Raw genomic sequence first — 18,228 nt, forward strand, 5'->3', positions numbered from 1 at the left:
CAGGGCAGATGGAGCTAGAACGATGGTGATCACTCCCGGGAGGCAAACTGGCGGCCGGACAGGAAACTGCTGAGAGATGGGGAGCGTGCCTCCTCGAGCCTACTGAACTTATTTTTTCCCTCTCAGGTTAATGCGGGACAGCAAACCTTCAAACTCGGTCAGAGAGAGATGGAAAAGACCGTGGAAGCGGCCATCTTTCAGACACTTCAGTGGCAGTGAACCTCACCGTACCGGGATAGTCTCTGAATAACCGTAGGAATGCAAACATAGAGACGTGATCATTACGAATATTTTTGTAGAGCTCTTCCAAATAAATAAATCTGATCTCTCAACATCATCCATGTCTTCCATGCATTGTAAATGAGACAAACACAGACACCGCTCCATGTGGCGATCAGGCTTGACGGGGCGTCAAGCTTAAGGAATAAATTAATGGACAGGCGAAAGGGAAGGGAAATTGCCCTGTAGACGCAAATTTGCTGCACGAATCACATTTGGGTGTGAAATTTATACTTCGGTGTTCCTTATGTATGACATAAGTTTGCAAATTGACCATGAATTGACAGTCTACCTTTTAATTCAGTGAACCCTAGAGTGCGGAAAATCTAGGGTACTTGGAAGGATCCCTTTTTGAGCTTAAATATTTTTTGATGATCCCTAATATAAAACATATTTTATGGTTTTACTATTTCAATATATGAATTAATAATGCGTTTGTCATTCCTTCATAAACATATTGCTGTTCAGTTTTGAATCTCAATCGCAGCTATGTTATGTAAGCTGAGTTTGAACATGTTTTTTGCTGGTCACGGTTAGAAAGGCAGATCTTAAAGGAACTGTTGGCAACAAGGACACTGCTTCCCCTTCAAACCCTATGATAGCCTTTTCTGCTCTGCCCCTAGATCGGTGGATGTGTGGCTGTTAAACCCACAGTCTTGTATGAGGCTTAAGACTCCTGTGGCTACTTCACAGTGAGAGGTTGGATGTTGTGAGTGCCGTATTATAAATTGCGCCACCTTTTGTCCGTGCTGAGATCAGTTACTCTATTCTAAGAACTTCCCTTGCAAGTTTAGCTGAACTAACAAATGCATCAACTCCCATAATGCAAAGAATAAAACACGGCAATAACAAACTATTGACAAAGAAAGTTTTTTGCTGATTTTTTTAGACTCATGCATGTCAAAAAGGTTGTGGTAATTAATTGCAGGATAGTTTCTATTCCTCTTTTCTTTGTCAAATACATAGATATATTTGCAGATGTTTTTTTTATGTGCACTTTATTTTTTGACACAACCGGTTGCTTCAAAAACAGAGACTTTGCTGCCACCTACTGCCTGAATTCACAAAGAGAAGCTGCTGCCCATTCTAAGAGAACCTTTATATGTATTTTAAGATGCAAAAAAGTCAAATAATTGCAAGAATATTAGAATTAGTAACAACAAGAAGCTCTTCTTACATTCTTTATTGACCCTAATGTCTGGATGGGGGGTTTAAAATTTGATCATTTACCTGTGGGCTTTTTTACGCAAACAATAAAAAGTTTGCATGTTGTCCTGTGCGTGCGTGGGTTTTCTCATGGGACTCCGGCTTCCTCCCAGTCCAAAAACATGCTTAAGGTTATATTTTAAATTGTTCCTTGGTGTGTCAGTGTGTGTGTGGGTGTGTGCAACAGACTGGCGATCTGTCCAGGGTGTAGCTTCACCCCAGAGTGACCGGGATTGGTTGTGACCCCAAAAGGGACAAAAATGGGTTTAGAATAAAACAATAAAATATTTTATGTACATCTTTAAATAACGTAACACATAATCCGATTAACGCAGCATCTTTTCATCCCCTCTTTGTTTTAGTCATACTTTTCAAATATAACAAATGTGAGTTCTTATTTTGATACTGGATAATTTGGTTAGCATTAAAAAAAAAAAAAAAAAACTGTCCTCGTTTTGCTTCCACCAACAGTGTTGCTATACAGGAAGAAGGAGCACTTCTTCTGATGTGCTTTATGAACCATCGCTCAAAGGAAATTAGACCAATGAACAAAACCAGAAATACAGGTCATTCTGGAGTGTCGAGCACCAGCAAGAGCTGAAACGTTTTGAAGTGGGTGTATTATGTGGCATTTGACGTTGAACAGAAGAGAACGTTTGACCCATGATAGAAACGGATTTTCTGAGAAATCGAGGTATGAAATGTACAGCTTGTGTTTGTGTAGTTGGCTTTTCTATCACTTTAAGTCAAAGTAGAGTTTAAGAAAACGCATTTCATGTGGGTCTGAGTAAACAAGGAACTGCTGGGAAATGTTTCTCTCAGCACAAAAAGTTAGCTTAACACTAGCTAGTTTAGGAAAATCCTGGCCTGCAAGTCTTAAAGTAGTAAATATATTTTTAGAATTATGCACATGCCTACTTTCATTAGTAATTAACAACGAATTTATTTTGTATTGCTGAATTTATGACTTAGTTTTTTTACACACTGCCCATTTTATTATTTTTTTTGTTCCTAGATTAGATACTTTTTTTAAATTTTCATCTTGCTAATAATCTCCCATTGCCCAAAATTGTAGGATAATAACTGTAACATTGTTCTGTTGTTGATTTTATCTTTTTACATAATATTTTACGGTCTATAATTTATTATTTTTTCATCGTCCGATATCCTTTGCAATTTAAGGGAGGAAAGACACTTTACTTCCGGTTCATTTCCGTTCACGTGGTGAGACGTGTTTCTTTGCCTTTTGTTTCAAAATATTGTTACTTTTTGGGCCAATATTGCTATCAAATACATTTCTAGGAGACTGTATGTACAAATAACGTTTTAGGAATTAGATAAACATATTGGGTTTGCTATTTCCGTTTGGGCTTTTATCTTGAAAGAAAACCATCGGAAGTCTGTGTATACACAGAAAACAAATCAACAGTTCCGCACATCCTCTTCTTCCCTTGCACTTTTGTTTTTCTTCCTTCCGGATCCTGAATGTGGTTCTCTTATGTTTGATTATGAACAGGACACAGCTGAAGCGGTCCGGTATTTTGAAGATGGCAATCACTGGAGCGGAGACAATGGTCGACGAGGATCACGGAGAGCCGTTCGTGCTCCGCGCTACCAAAATAGCCGCCGTGGTTGCACTCTACTGGTTCATTTCAATAACAATGGTGTTCCTCAACAGTTACCTGCTGGACAACAAAGACTTGAACGCCCCACTGTTTGTCACTTTTTACCAGTGTTTGGTTTCTGTCGGACTGTGCGGACTCATGCAGCTGCTGTCAATGATAAAGCCGGATTTTGTCAACGTCCCTGCTGTCAACTTTCAATTGAAGACGTCCCGAGAAGTCCTGCCGTTGTCCATCGTCTTCATCGGAATGATCACCTTCAACAACTTGTGTCTAAAATATGTCGGGGTGGCTTTCTACACGATCGGCCGCTCGCTCAGCACGGTTTTCAACGTGCTGCTATCTTTCATCATCCTGAAGCAATCCACGTCGCTGCAGGCTCTCGTCTGCTGTGGAATCATTCTGGGTAGGTCACTTTTCACCAGGATCACATGAAGGAAACTGGTTCGTTCTTGTCCACTACTATTATGGGTGCAATATTATCCAATAGGCAAAAGGGTTTTGCTTTCCAGGTCTTTGTATTATTAGATGTAATGCCCATTGACTGTACATGAGAACTGGACTGAGTGTGACGTCACCCATAAGAAAATGACTTGCTTCCGGTTCCTGCAAAATTAGTCAATTAAGTCGACGTTTTTTTTTTTCGAGATAAGGACGTTGCATTGTCGTGATTGGTCCGTGTCAACATTTCAATGGCAATCACTCTCACCAACCATAGAAGAGTTTGTTGACAGGCCAAACCCCTACCACTTGAAAGCAGGCTACGGAGAATTTGTCGGTAAAACGCCTTAAAGGTTCAACAGGAGACCACATACGTTTGTTGAGGCATCTGATTGTTAGTTTATAACTTGAATAACTTTCACTACTAAAAAAGAAAAAATTGAGATTAGCAAGAACATGGTAAAAACGGGTGGTAGAGCAAGAATGGTTATTCTGACAAATTATGAGTAATAGCCATAGACTTCAATAAAGAAACAACAGCTATGTCTTAATTCCTTCCCTACTTTCTATATAGTGCGTTTGGTATTTTGTAGTGCTGTCCGAATCTACAATTCCAAAATCCAGTGCCCTTAAAATTTCCCAGAAGTCTCTGCAAAAAACCAGTGTGCATCAATTTTTGTTGAAAATAGACACCAATGCATTGCGTTTGAACAAATTTTGTAAAGAAAATGTATTTTTATGTATTAAAAAAAAATATCAACATGTTCATCTTCAGAACTCTGGATTCATAAATGGTTGTCACAAATAATATCAATTAACTTCATGAAATCGATGACATCATATTCGCCGTTTAAAAGAAAAAGTAGTGATTATGGTCTCCAACTTGCTTTAACAATCCAGGGCATTACATAATCCTGCACTATATCGTTTTTTAGTAGTTATATCCTATAAGATTTTGGACTAGCGCGTACTTCCTATTTGGAAGGTAGGGGGGGTCTTATGGTCCACTTCGCATTGACTGTATATTAAAACTGGACTGAGTGACCCCTCCCTTCAGCATTTTGAACAGGAAGTACCCGCTGGCTCCAAAAAGCTGACTTCTACAGAGAAATAAACAAACGCCAGTTATTCAGTCATTTTATTCGTCAGAATAACCATTCTTGATCTGATGCCTTTTTTAATGTTTTCTTGCTAATCTTTGTGTTATTTTTCATGATCTGTAGTGCAAGTATGAACGGGCCAATCAGATGCCTTAAAGAACGTGGTCTCACGTTTGAAGTGTTTGACAGATACTCCTGAGCCTGTTTCACATGGAATGGGTGTGACTTTCCAACAACCTCACTCCTGATTGGTTAGTGTGGTTTCCATGTTGTCTCACAAACTCAGACGAATCGCTGGTTACTGACAATGTCTGGCTCCATCGTGGCGATGCACATATTGCAGAAGAAATGGCATCTGAATCGACTTAATTTCGCCATTTTTCTATGGGTGACGTCAAACTCACAAAGTCAACTTCTCATTTACAGTCAGTGCTCAGGTCACCGCTAACACGAACACCTGACTCATTCGGTCGACATCTGCTATTGTCAGGAAGACAGGCTTACCTGAAATCTGTATTTGCTTTTTCCTTTATTTTAAATGGCAAACACAACAGCAATCCATAAAACTACCCAACATTACACAATCATTACACAATCCTGCACTCACTGAATTGTGTTCTTCTAACAAAATACAATGTCTGGAAAAGTATTTTTCTGATCTGATGGTGAAAAAAGATTACCACTTGCTATATAAATGTTTTGGCATCATTTTAAAGGCTGCAGCATTTATTTCCTCTAGCAATGCAGTGGAAAAACAATGTTTTGCAGCCAAAAAGAGAAATCTTTATAGGGGAACAATAAATTTAAAGTATCATCATTTTCAAAGGGAAAGAAAAACAAATTTTTTTTAGAAAAAAACAAAAATATCTGCCAAAAGTTTCTCTGTTCCCTGTTGCAATTAATATTATATCGTTCTACACTGTAAAAAATATTTTAAATTTTACTATTCAAAACTGACTGCTGGGTTTGCCAGATTTTCACTGTAAAAAAATAAGATGTTATTTTAAACAATATTATGGTAAAAGAAAAATGGGAGCCGGTTTAGCTCGTGCTGGTTTGCGGCGCCTGCCGTCCGTGAAACCAGGGTTCGACTCCGGGCTGCTCCCTGTTCCCTTCTCTACCTCTGCCGGTTCCAAGCCCGGTTTGAGAAGGTTGCGTCAGGAAGGGCATCCGGCGTAAAACATTGCCAAATCTACCATGCGACTCTTTCGCTGTGGCGACCCCTGATGGGAGAAGCCGAAAGTGGAAGAAGATGGTAAAAGAAAAAAGATCTTGAGTAAAATCCCAATTTTTTACCATACAAATGCAATGCAACAAAATTATCAAATAAATACCTTTTGTTACAGTATAAAATAGCAGCTGGGGTTGCCAGAATTTCACTATAAAAATTAAGGCGTTACTTTAAACAATATTACAGCAAAATATGTTTTTTTTTTTCCAGTTCTTCGGTAGAATTTCTAATTCTTACTTTAAAAATGCTATGCAACGCTATGGAATTAGCAAAGACATGCAATCATTTTGATAATAAAAAAGTGACATCTGAGATCCCCAGAAACTGTAAAAACCGGTTACTTTCAACTATTTTAAGCATAAAACAATAATTTAAGAATTGTTCTTTAGTAATATTGTGGATTTTTACTGTCAGGAGAAAATGTTTTACCCTTTAAAAATGCAATATAATACGACGAAATTAGCAAAGAAATGCATCAACATGCATGTTTAACATGATAAAAAACTGGAAGCTGGGTTTGCCAAAATTTTACTGTAAAAATGTAGGTGTTACTTTTAACATTTTTGCAGTAAAACAGTATTTTTTACAGTAAGCACTGGAAATTCTTCTCAAAAAGGACTGCAGAAAAACAAACATATGTAACACTATGGAGTTAGCAAAGACATTCAATAATTTAAATGGTATAAAATGACATCGGGGGTTGCCAGAATCTGTTACTTTTAACCATATAAAGGAAAAAAATATTTCAGAATTTTTCTTGGGTGATATTCTAAATTTTTACTTTAAAAAATGCATTCGCCCTTTAAAAATACGATGAATTTAGCAAAGACATGCGTGATACCATGCATTTTATGGAAAAAAAAAAAGGCAGCTGGGTTTGCCAGAATTTTACTGTAAATTATACAGTGGTCTTTTTATTGATATTTTATTGATTTTACACACCTGTCATCTGTTTCATTGCTGTCACTCTGTAGTTTACGACGGAGTATTAGGGCCACCAAAAAAAAAAATTAGAGCCACCAAAAAAAAAAAAAAAAAAGTAAAATTACGAGATTTTATCTCGTAAATTTAGGAGATAAAAACTCGTAAATTTACGACTTTTTATCTCATACATTTACGACTTAAAATCTCATAAATTTACGAGAAAAAAGTCGTAGATTAAGGAAAAAACACCGAAGTGGTCCGTTTATCGGAACCTAGCTTGAAGATGAAGTATGTGGAGCCTTTTGTGAAGCTTCATTTCCGGATTATTATAGGTTTAAAACAAAGAGATTCTGAACCTTTTGGCGACTCAAAATCAGATTATTTTCCGTGTAGCAGTCTTTCCGGGGTTCAGTGTCAGTAAAGCGGAGTTTAATATGTAAAATAAGGAGCTCAGAGACACGTTTGGGTGTAGACAATCGCTGCAGCCTTTATTCTCCTTTTCATTCACATATCCTGAACTTCATTTGTCTCATTACGTCATGAACCTGTCATCCCAACACCAATGCGGAAGTAAACAGTGTTACAAACGCCCCCTCCTGCAGATGAAATGTCCCGTTTCAGCATAAAACAATAAAGAGGAATGAAAATAGTGTTTTATATTAGCTTTGGAACGTTGAAAATGCCAAAAAAAAGTGCTCCTCCTTTTGTGTGACGGAAGCGTCACACAGACGTAGAGTCTTGTCTTTGGTGAAGAAAGGATTCAAGCGAACAGCTGCAGGGACACCAACGACGGCTTCATCGGGCTGCAGAGATCCTGCAAACCAACCATCAATAAATAAAACTTTAATGAATCGTAAATCAAACAAATGACCTTCCAGACATTTGGAACGTTATCAATAAACATTCAGCTCACCTGTTCAACAAAGTTTAGTCGGTCTGCTCTGCTGCTGCACGGCGTTCACCTGCTGCTCTGCATGCTCACTTCCACTGTAATCTCCTAAAATTACGACTTTTTTTCTCCTAAATTTACGAGTTTTTATCTCTAATCTTAATTTTACTTTTTTTTTTTTTGGGTGGCTCTAATTTTTTTTTTTTGGTGGCCCTAATACTCCGTCGTAGTAGTTTGCCAGTCTTTCTCTGCATGAAAAAAAATCATTTGACAGACACCAATTTTATTGTTACGAATAGTCATGTAGATTTTATTTTTGCAATGAAATTTTAGACATGAATTAAGTTTTCATATTTAAAGAGGAACAGGTTGTTAAAATTGTGTTATTGTTGTCAAATGTAGAAAAATCAAACATACGATGTTTCATCTGCTAATATTTTCTTCTTGTAGGGGGATTCTGGCTCGGTGTGGACCAAGAAGGCTTGGCGGGGTCCCTCTCGTGGTCAGGGGTGTTTTTCGGCGTGCTGGCGAGTGCCTGTGTCTCTCTGAATGCCATCTACACTAAGAAAGTGATGCCTGCTGTGGATGGAAGCATCTGGAAGCTGTCCTACTACAACAACATCAACGCGTGCCTCCTCTTCATCCCGCTCATCCTCGTGTTCGGGGAGTTGGGCCAACTGTCCAGATTCAACAGGCTGACTGACCTTAAGTTTTGGGGAATGATGACCGTGGGTGGGGTCTTCGGCTTCGCCATCGGTTACGTCACCGGCCTCCAGATCAAGTTCACGAGCCCGCTCACTCACAATGTGTCGGGAACGGCGAAGGCCTGCGCTCAGACCGTCATCGCGGTGGTGTACAACTCGTCCAGTAAGAGTTTCCTGTGGTGGACCAGTAACATGATGGTTCTCGGGGGCTCGTCGGCCTACACGTGGGTCAAAAGTCGGGAAATGCAGAAGACTACTCGCAAGGCGCCTCAGGAGCCAGACAAGGAAAAGCTGCTGCAGGGGGAAAAGGGGGATGCAGGCGTATAATAGCTGCTACTCAGCTGGGGAGGTTCTAGCTCCTACCATGCGACTGTGTTTGGGGTTTGTGGGTTTTATCAACGGGTTTAAACTATTAATGCTCTCGCATTGTTTCTTTCGAAAGGGTTTCCTTCAAAATGTACTGAACACAAATGCGTCCTTTTTGGGTGAGGATGTTTTTATTCACAGTAAAGTATTTTCTGCACTACAGGGTGCACCAGATTGTAAGCTGCTTTTTCAATGAATGGTCTGGGTTTGAACTCGTGTTGTATCTAAGGCGCATTAAGCAAGACAGTCAGAGACAAGTCCGTCAGTCTGTCTAAATGTATTAACTGCGTTCACAGTAACCCAGTAACACGCTACACGTTAGCCATGTTAGCATATTCACAATACCTGCAACTCTCAACCTGGTTTGTAACATGTTAGAAAAAAAAAAAAACTCTTAAAAAACATTACCACTACTACGCCAACTCCCAAACTTTTTACAAATGTGAGAAAAAAAAATCACACATCTGACACCGCTACATGTTAGCTACATTAGCACACCAAACATTTTTACAGAGTGCCGTGAATCTCTCAAATTCATTTCAACATCACTGAGCACAACTGTAATATACCTTTATATAAGGTGCTCTGGATTATAAGGGATACTGTCCCTTTTTTTTTTTTTTAATAAATGAAGTGCTCCTTATAGTGCAGAAAATACGATACGTTGTTAATATTTACTCAAATTGAGGAAATTGTCATAAAGAGAATATATTGATGTCCAATTTTTTTGTGTGTGTGAAGGGAGCTAACTGTAGTTTTTATATTTTCTAGAGTTTTCTTCATTTTTTTTTACTTGTGTAGCTTTATCTGTTTGTTAAACAAATGGTAATCAGCCTTATTGGAGACATTGGTGTCTTCTCACATTCATGTGAAAACTGGTGAGAAATCTGCTTTTGCCTAATGAACTCATTTGGTATCTTTAGAGTTTTCTCTAAACCAGAGGCTCTGAAGCAACATGTGACTCTTTGACCCGTCCATCGAGGCTTTCTTGATTAAAGAAGCATTGAATGTTTTACATTTTAGAAAGTACAATTTTTCTGACTTAAACTGCAAATTACGTAAAAAACCAAAAATAAATCAAACTTTATACCACAAACTGTTGTATGCCTTTGCTAGGCTCCTGCCTACGGTGGCTGAAATGGTCCAACAATCCATCGAGCCGTGTAGCTTTGTTGTACTAAAGTGGAAAATGTTAACAGGTTTTTGAGTGACGTGTACCCCACAAAAAAATTTCAACTTGAGGTCAGTAAACACAACCAGAAATTAATACTTAAGGCACAGTAAATTATAAGGTGGACTTTTTATTACTGAACTAAATTCAAAGATTTTAAGTTTGTCATATAGTCCAAAAATAATGTAAAAGTTCATTTAATTAGCTCTGATTTAAATGAATTCTTTTGAATGTTTGAACTTCAATGCTAAGATACACCATCTAAAGTTTTTTGATTTTATTTTTTTAGCCACTGCTGACATTACACTACCTACTACTGCATTTGCTGCAGTGAGAGGATCCTATGTGACACAGGGTGTCTTTTATTTTGAAAGGGAGTCATGTCCACCACTGTCAAAAGTTATAAACTATTTCGTGTTTTGAAATAAAATTATCTTGTGTTTTATTCAGGCAAAAAGGAACAATAGATTTATCATAATAGTAATAACAAAATTACATATCAATGTTTATTTCTAAAGGGGTAGGTGAGACGTTGTGGCTCCTCATGGGTTGTTGTCCGGACAACATTAAACCGCATGGCTTTTTAGGTGTTGGAAGGTTGCTCTAAACAGCCATGGTAGTTCACGCAGGTGTGTAAAAAGATGATTCTGGATGAAAACGAATAAAAGAAAAGATCATTAAAGAGTTGATATTTAAGAAAAAAAATCGTTTTGTTGTAATAAAGCATTTTTTGCGCTACATTTAAGTGATTTAGAGCAGAGAAACTGTCTGTAACCAATTTAAAGTTAAGAATAAAATCATAGTTTTGCTATCAAGTCCTATTAAGCATTAGGGTTGGGACAAAGAAAGAGGTTCAGACAACAGAACGTAGATTTAATCAGGGAGCATGCAAGAATTTTTCAAAAGTTTCTTACTTCAGACAAGTGATATACTTTTTCTTATTTTAAAGCCATTTCTAGGAAAACCATCAGCGTTGCTCCTCGCTGCCCAACCCTCGTCCTTTCAACACTCCCATCTCCACTTTCTAGCCTGACCTGGATCAGGTTGGTTCAGTTAACCAGAATCTGATCCTAGCAATTGTAGGTCTCGAGGACAAAGTTCGTTGGCCTAAACTTCAACCCTGATAATTATCTCTACAGGCATTTTGAGTAACATGTTCTACCTCAAACTCTACATAGAAAAAGTTTTAAATGAACCATGAAAGTGCTTGAATTTAACCTCCAAAAGTGACCAAGAATGAGTTTGGAACAGCTTCATCTTATAAACATGGCTGAATGTTGTTTTACCTGCTTAAGCGGAAAGTCCCTGTCGATATGAATTCAATCTTTTTGCTTTTTTGCACAGCTGATCCAAACAATAGTGAGCCGACGCTCTGCTATTGTCAATGTGAGTCGTCATTTTCATGAGGACTTTGTCCCACTATGCAAGATGTTCAGATTAAAAAAGAATAGCGTTTTCAGCCATTGAATTTTTAAATGATTTAAGATAAAACAGATTGGACACGTTTGATCAAGATTTTTTATTTCAACTATAAAGAATAAAAAAAAACTGAGTGCAGTAGAAAACAACATTGTACTCACTCTTTACAACAAATGTATTGTACTGCATTTTTTATGAATTTATTTTATTCTGAATGTCTTTTTGAGAAAGTTTTATCAATAAATGAAACAAAGAAAAAACAAAAATTTCTGCTTGAAATTAATAAAAGCACAGGCACAAAAACACAAAATCAGTCTGGATTAGTTTCAGAATATGGGAAACAACACACGTGAGCAGGCGCAGATTGGAAACATGAACCTGAACTTGTTCTGCAGAAAAAAAAACGACTAAAGTCAAACTCAAACTTGATCAGATGACTTGATGTCAGCATGTGTGCCACTCTGCAGGAATGTTTCATATTTTTACACATAAATAGATGCAAATGCATACAAAAAAGTTTAGCAATTCTATTATTATACATTAAAATACAGATGTTATTTTGGAGTTTTTAAGCTTGTTAACTTCAAAAATCAAAAATAAATCCAATTGTCATAATTGTGTTTTTTGGGTAAAGAGCTTTAATCAATCTTTTAATTTGCCATTATTGTAGGACATTATGACAAGCAAAAGAAGCCAGAGCATCATAAAATCTGACATAAAAGCGGGTTTTTTAGCCGTCAAAATCACTGCTTTTTACAGCATTAAATAAAAAAGATTGTGTGTGGGCCCCTATCGCTTAACCCATTAAAACGTGATCAAATTGACAGGTCTAGTAAAAAAACGTTTGCCAGAGCTCTTTTGGTAATAACAAACCAGACCAGCCCACATTAATACCTGATTAATGCCAAGTCCATGCTTAGCCTCGTGAGCTCAATGAAAGTTTTAGTCCTGTCATAATGAGAAATGCATCCCCCCCACCTCCAGCCTTCGCCTGTCTCCGTCATCTCTGGCTTTGTCAGATTCAATACGACGGGAGGACGCAAAATCTTCAGAAGTGATTGACAGTTCAAAGGGTAATGCTTTCAAAAGAAGTCACTCATGCTTCTTTCTATGTGTCAGCTGGAAGTGATGGCAAAAATATGGCTGTCACTTTGCTGCTAGGAGAGTTAATTGTTCCTGTAACGTTTTCATTTAATTCCGAATAACTTCGCTGCTGCTGCTGCTGCGTCTGTGTTTAGAAGCATATTTTTAGTTTGCAAGAGGGGGTTCATGCAGCCGTTTCTATTAGTTTTCTTCCATGCGATGTAAAGCCAGCCGTCTTGTTGTTTGAGGTGTTTTGAACACAAATGAATAGATTTCTGCAGCCACTTGAGGGCAGCAAAGGAAGCTCTACACTTGCTGCTGTTCATTCTTGTTTTTTTTAGTTTGATTTGTTTTTGTGATGCAAGATTGTTGTGGGGCGGCTCTAGTGCAGAATTAGAGCGGTCAACCTCTGATTGAAAGATTGCAGGTTTGATTCCCGCCTAGATTGGGATTGTTACTGTAAAGTGCTTTGGGCCTTCTAGGAAGGTAATAAAGCAATACTGTATATAAGTACACACCATTTAGCAATCAAGTTTATTTTGTAGTGCTAGGAATTGTCTCACATTTACAATATATGTAAGGGTTAATGGCCGACGAAATGTGTATCATCAGAAATTAACGCATGCCATGGAGGCAACCGGTTCAGGCTAGCGCGTGTGTTGATTTCTGACAATGCACACTTCCATTAACCCTCTTACCGCTTCTTTTTGTCCAGAAGATGAAGCTGAAGTTTGTTTTACAGAAGCCAGCGCAGTAATATAGAACATTTAAGCTATGTGACCGGAAGTTCTTTTTTAGGCGTGAATTATCACTGTGGATAATCACTTTTTAATCATTACCCAGCAACCAATCGGAATCGAGTATTCACCCGGACGATGGTATACATACATATAATCTGTAGAATGATATGTACGACAAAAATATGACGGCAAAACTGATCAGTAAAATAAATAAGAAAAATTTCAAGATTTCTGCAGAATATTCAGAAAAAAGACTTTATGTCTCCTAAGTACAACCCCAGTTTCCTTTTATACAGATATATTTTTGATTAAATTACACAATAAATCAGCATTGAACCTGTCTGTCCAAATAATTAGATTTGTAGTGTCATTTCAAGGCTGAAGAAATTTTGAAATCTTCATTTTAAATTTTGAAACAGAAAAATGTGCTAATGAAGGGGCAGTTTAATTTTGTGTCATTGTAAACAGCCAATGTGATTGGCAGACTCCCTGGTGGGTTCAGGGACTACTGAGGGTTAGCTGTGTTCACAGAACTCAAGGACTGTGTCCAAATTCCTTTACTACTCACTACTAAGTGCACTATGAAATGCGATCGCCTTTTTGTAGAGCTGTCTGAATCTCCGATTTCCCAAATCAGGTGTCTTAGAAATGTTCCAGAAGTCTCTGCGAAAAACCAGTGTGCGTCGATGCTCAGTAGATTGCCAAATATGGACCACAATGCATGTATTTGAACATTTTAAGTTTTTTTTATTTTCAAGTGGGGAGCATGGTGTCCGAATTGCTTTTAAAATCCAGGGCACTACAAAGTCCTGCACTACATAGGTTTTTAGTTATTAGGGAGCAGGGATGGAATTCGGACATAGCCTAGAACTTGTTGTTAACACGCTACACGTTAACCACATTCGAAGCATTTGCAGCCTTATCGTATTAACCGTAACTCCTGACCTTGTTTGCAGAAAACAGACTGATATCACTAAAACATCCTTACTGTGACTACGCCAACTTTGAACTTTGTTAATAACATGTAAAAATACCACAGTCCGACACTGCTACATGTTAGCCGCTTTAGCATATCCATGATAACACCCAACGCCACAACCGTTTTTTGAAAACAATTAAGGCTTTTTAATGTGCCTTATAGTGCTGAAAATACTCCAAATAAATATAAAATCAAAAGAATTGTTGGGGAAATATATTTTTTGAATCATTTTACTTAAAAGAAGAAAAATATGTTAAACGATTCCCTTAAACCTTTTATTCCTCATGAACCAGTAAAACAGCTGTCAAATGTTGTCATTTCTGGTCAAACAGTGCAGCAGAACATGTTCCTTTCTGAAAATTTCCGACATGTCTCAACCTCAGATGGTCTGCTAGCAGCCTGCTAAGAGAGAGAACAAAACAGCAGGTAACAAAACCCAGTAAGACAGTCTTAAGTTAAAGTTATGGGAAACAAAACTTTAGATGTGAAAGGCCAACTGTGTGGAGATGGACACACAATATTTCCCAGCATCATTACAGAGGACACCTGCTGCAAAACTGTCATGTCTGATATGACAGCTGGTGTATGATGGAGGTTTACACGGAACATGGCTTACAGCGGTAGTAATCACAGCATACAGGACTTGATAAAGGTTTACACCAAATTGTTTGATAAATATGAAAACAGACATAAAATGATTTGCTGTCAATGTAAAGTAATAATAGGGTAAAGTTTTTGGAGAAAATGTACATTTTTGATAAAGAAAAACATGGTTTGTATAAGTAAACAGTGGTTTAAACGTTGAGGTGTAATGTCGGAGAGTGTACACTTCAACCATTCTACAGTCTCTCACTTGCTAAAATGTGGTATGGTCCAAGGCAGGGGTGGCGAACACACTCGAGCCGCATGCGGATCTTGGCCAATGAGCGTGCGGCTCTTTGCGTCTCATAATATTTTCTATATACTGAGCCTCATTTCATTATTTTTTCCCTCTTAAACCACACACAAACCATCAGAGGGTATTAAAAATAAATAATAATAAAAGTAATGTGGCAGTGTGTGTGTTTTGATGCTGCTCCCGACACATACGTGACCGCCAATCATTTGCACAGGTCACGCCCAATGCCGAAACACATAGATAAAGATTTGATGTGCGTGCAGACTGTTACCGTCATGGTCAAAATGATTAAATTCAGAGTATAAAGATAAACACAGGACGTTTCTGGAAGAACGGGAAGATTCTTCCTTTTTTACTGAACAGAATGGCAAGTCTCTGTGTTTATTATTATGAACTTTTGGAAGCAGTAAAATAATTCATGGCAGAAAAGAACAAAACGTATCCTGGAGAAAATTAAAAACTCTTCCTGATCTGACACAAATTGTCTCCTTTATTAACAAGTTGGAGCTTTTCGAAGTGCACATTCAAAACGGCCATCATGCCACTTTCCTTCTTTGTGGAGCTCACAGCAGAAGCTGCAATCCAAATGAATAAAGTGCAGAACGTGACGCTGCTGCTGGACGGAAACTTTACTTTGTGGTTTGAGGAGCTGCAGCAGAAACGACCACAGATCACTTTTCTCATAGATCCAGTAACCCTTGTGCTATCCTAGGCACTTTAACATTGGGAGTTGGGTCATCTAGACCCACAGGACAGTGCTCTGAACCTTTTTTCTTCAATGATTTGTGATCTTCACTGGTGTCCATGGATTACATGAAATCTTTCCACCTTTATCCACCTTTGTCATGGTAGGAATAACACGTAATGTAAGGGGGGGGGTCATCTGAGATAGCACAAGGGTTTAAAGCAGAGACTGACTGCCTGAGATCCCCGCTTGTCACTGATGAGGCAGCGAGAGAACCGGAGATGATTGAGCTGAAATCTCTCTGAAAGAAGGCCCTGTTACGTTATGGAGAACAGAGAAATCCCCGTGTGTAAAAGAGCTGCTCACAAGCTTCTGTTGATGTTCTCCTCAATGTCTGCCAGTCCCTGTTTATTACCTTGAAACACGTGAAATCAAGGCATCGGTCCGTTCTGACCGACACTCACGTAAAGGAACCGATCAGAGAGGCTACGACTGGGCTGGAGGTTAGCCCTTCAGCCCTTAAGGATCATGGGAAGTGGGGTATCTTGAGTGCAAAACCATGAGCCAGGGAGCTGTGAGCAGAAGTGACTTGCATGCCGTTTGGCTTGGTGTGTCTTCAAGTCAATGGGCTCTTAATGTGGACAGGGGGGCGTGAGTATTGCAGCCAGTTTAATGGTAACTTAGCACTTGTTTGCTAACTTTGTTGGAGAATTAACTGAGTCATTGCAATATATTAACATTTAATAAATTATTTGCTTTTGATGCAAAAAGTCAGTCATTCAATTTTAAATAAAAAACATATAAAAGCAAGATATGAAGGTAAAAATTAACTTAAGATGCACACAACTGAAATGTAATGTATTTAATGTGTTATGGAAATAATACGGTTTTAATTGCATGTTTGTGTGTGTGTGCGTCTTGGCAGGTCAGTGTGTAGTGTGGCTCTCTGACTCTCACAGTAAAAGAAATTCGGCTCTTGGTGTCAAATTTGTTCGCCACCCCTGGTCCAAGGGCTCCATGGTCGGGAAGTGGTTAGCACTCTCGCCTCAGCAAGACTGCTCTGGTTTAAATTCCAGTTGGGTTCCTGCTTCCCCTCCCTCACGTATGCATGGGGTATGCATTGGCACCTAGTTTTTCACCCACCAAAAATGCATTGTAGGTCAAATGGTCTGTAGGTCAGACATCCGGTCACGCTGTCTCAGCAGAGTGACCAGCCTCACCAATGACTGCACCCATCCGGCCCACCCTCTGTTCAACTTACTACCCTCTGGCAGACGCTACAAGTCCATCAAGACAAAAACCTCCAGACTGAGGAAAAGCTTTTTCCCTCAAGCAGTCACCCTACTTAACGCCCATTAACATAAGCACACCCCAGTCAAAATCTCAGATTCTTAATCCTAGTTGGAATCTGACTTTTTACTTGTTGCTTCTTACTTTACTTACTTTTTGTACATTACCTCTACCCCTTTCTATAAACTCCATCTTTGCACAACTGCATAAACTTGCATATTTGCACTCTATGTCTACCTCTTATTTATTGATGTCCTCTGTCTGTATCTGAGCTGCTCAAATCTCGTCACAATCTACTAATGACAATAAACATTTCAGATAATTGTGATGGTCATTCTAAGGTGTGAATGATGTGAGTGTTAGTTTGTAGCCCTGCTATAGCCTGATGACCTGTCCAGGGTGTACCCCAGCTTTGCCCATCAGTTGCGGGGATAGCCTCAAGCAACCCCATGAGACTGAAAGGGAGAAAGTGCATTTAGAAAACAAATGGGGAGGTATGGTTTCAATAATGACCTCCTCTCTAATGTGGAGACTTAAGCTTCACAATGACCATGATTTGTGCATCGCGGCATCCAGTTTCAATGTTAAGTCAAAGTTCAGACACGATCAGAGGTCCTGCAGCGCATTTTGAGCATCAGGAAAGAGGGTCTAGCAGCAGCTCATTTCAAGTATCGCGATGTGATTTGGGCATTGCAGCACAATAAGGGCTCAAATATCTGAACTTTGGTGAAGAAGACAAGTGAAAACCAATTAGGGACTCAGCTACAGGCCCTTCATGTGATGATGACGCGAGTCCAAAACCAACATGGAGAAGAATCTGATCATTTTCCTCCTGAAATTTGAGTTTTTTTCTTATTTATACGGAGACAATACCAAAAAAAATACTTTTATTTTATTTATACCCTGTTTAAATTTTTTTTCCCCCTCCTTGGAGAGACGGCAGTACCACTGCTGGCGCCGTCATTCAGTGGCAGCTCCTGCAGTTGATGGTGTAGCTCACCATACCGGGAGAGTCTCTGAATGACCTCATGTACCCAGAGACGAAGATGTGATTACAGATGCTTTTGTAGAACTCTTCAACATACTTAAACCTGATCTCTCAACATCATCCGTGTCTTCCAAGCATTGTATATGAGAGATTCAGTTAATGCTTTCATGTAGCGATAAGGCTCAAAACTTTGGAAAGTAGCTCCTTCAACAC

At 38.7% G+C, this 18,228-nt stretch overlaps 1 protein-coding gene across 1 annotated transcript; it reads left to right on the top strand.

Annotated features, from left to right (window-relative positions):
• Positions 1 to 1,971: 1,971 nt before the first annotated feature.
• slc35c1 (solute carrier family 35 member C1) lies at positions 1,972 to 9,858 on the top strand. Its single transcript, XM_011487543.3, has 3 exons — positions 1,972 to 2,179; positions 3,002 to 3,513; positions 8,143 to 9,858. Exons 1-3 carry the CDS (start codon positions 2,109 to 2,111, stop codon positions 8,721 to 8,723), a joined length of 1,164 nt encoding a protein of 387 aa, XP_011485845.1. The 5' UTR covers positions 1,972 to 2,108; the 3' UTR covers positions 8,724 to 9,858.
• Positions 9,859 to 18,228: the final 8,370 nt, after the last annotated feature.

This window comes from Oryzias latipes, chromosome 3, assembly GCF_002234675.1.
Source record: "Oryzias latipes chromosome 3, ASM223467v1".
In the NCBI taxonomy this organism is placed as follows: domain Eukaryota; kingdom Metazoa; phylum Chordata; class Actinopteri; order Beloniformes; family Adrianichthyidae; genus Oryzias; species Oryzias latipes.

Excerpts from the sequence above, each read along its gene's own strand:
- slc35c1 (XM_011487543.3), top strand. The coding sequence starts at position 2,109 with ATGTGGCATTTGACGTTGAACAGAAGAGAACGTTTGACCCATGATAGA. Across the intron at positions 2,180-3,001 it reads GGATTTTCTGAGAAATCGAG|GACACAGCTGAAGCGGTCCG; the intron begins GTATGAAATGTA and ends GATTATGAACAG. Across the intron at positions 3,514-8,142 it reads CTGCTGTGGAATCATTCTGG|GGGGATTCTGGCTCGGTGTG; the intron begins GTAGGTCACTTT and ends TTCTTCTTGTAG.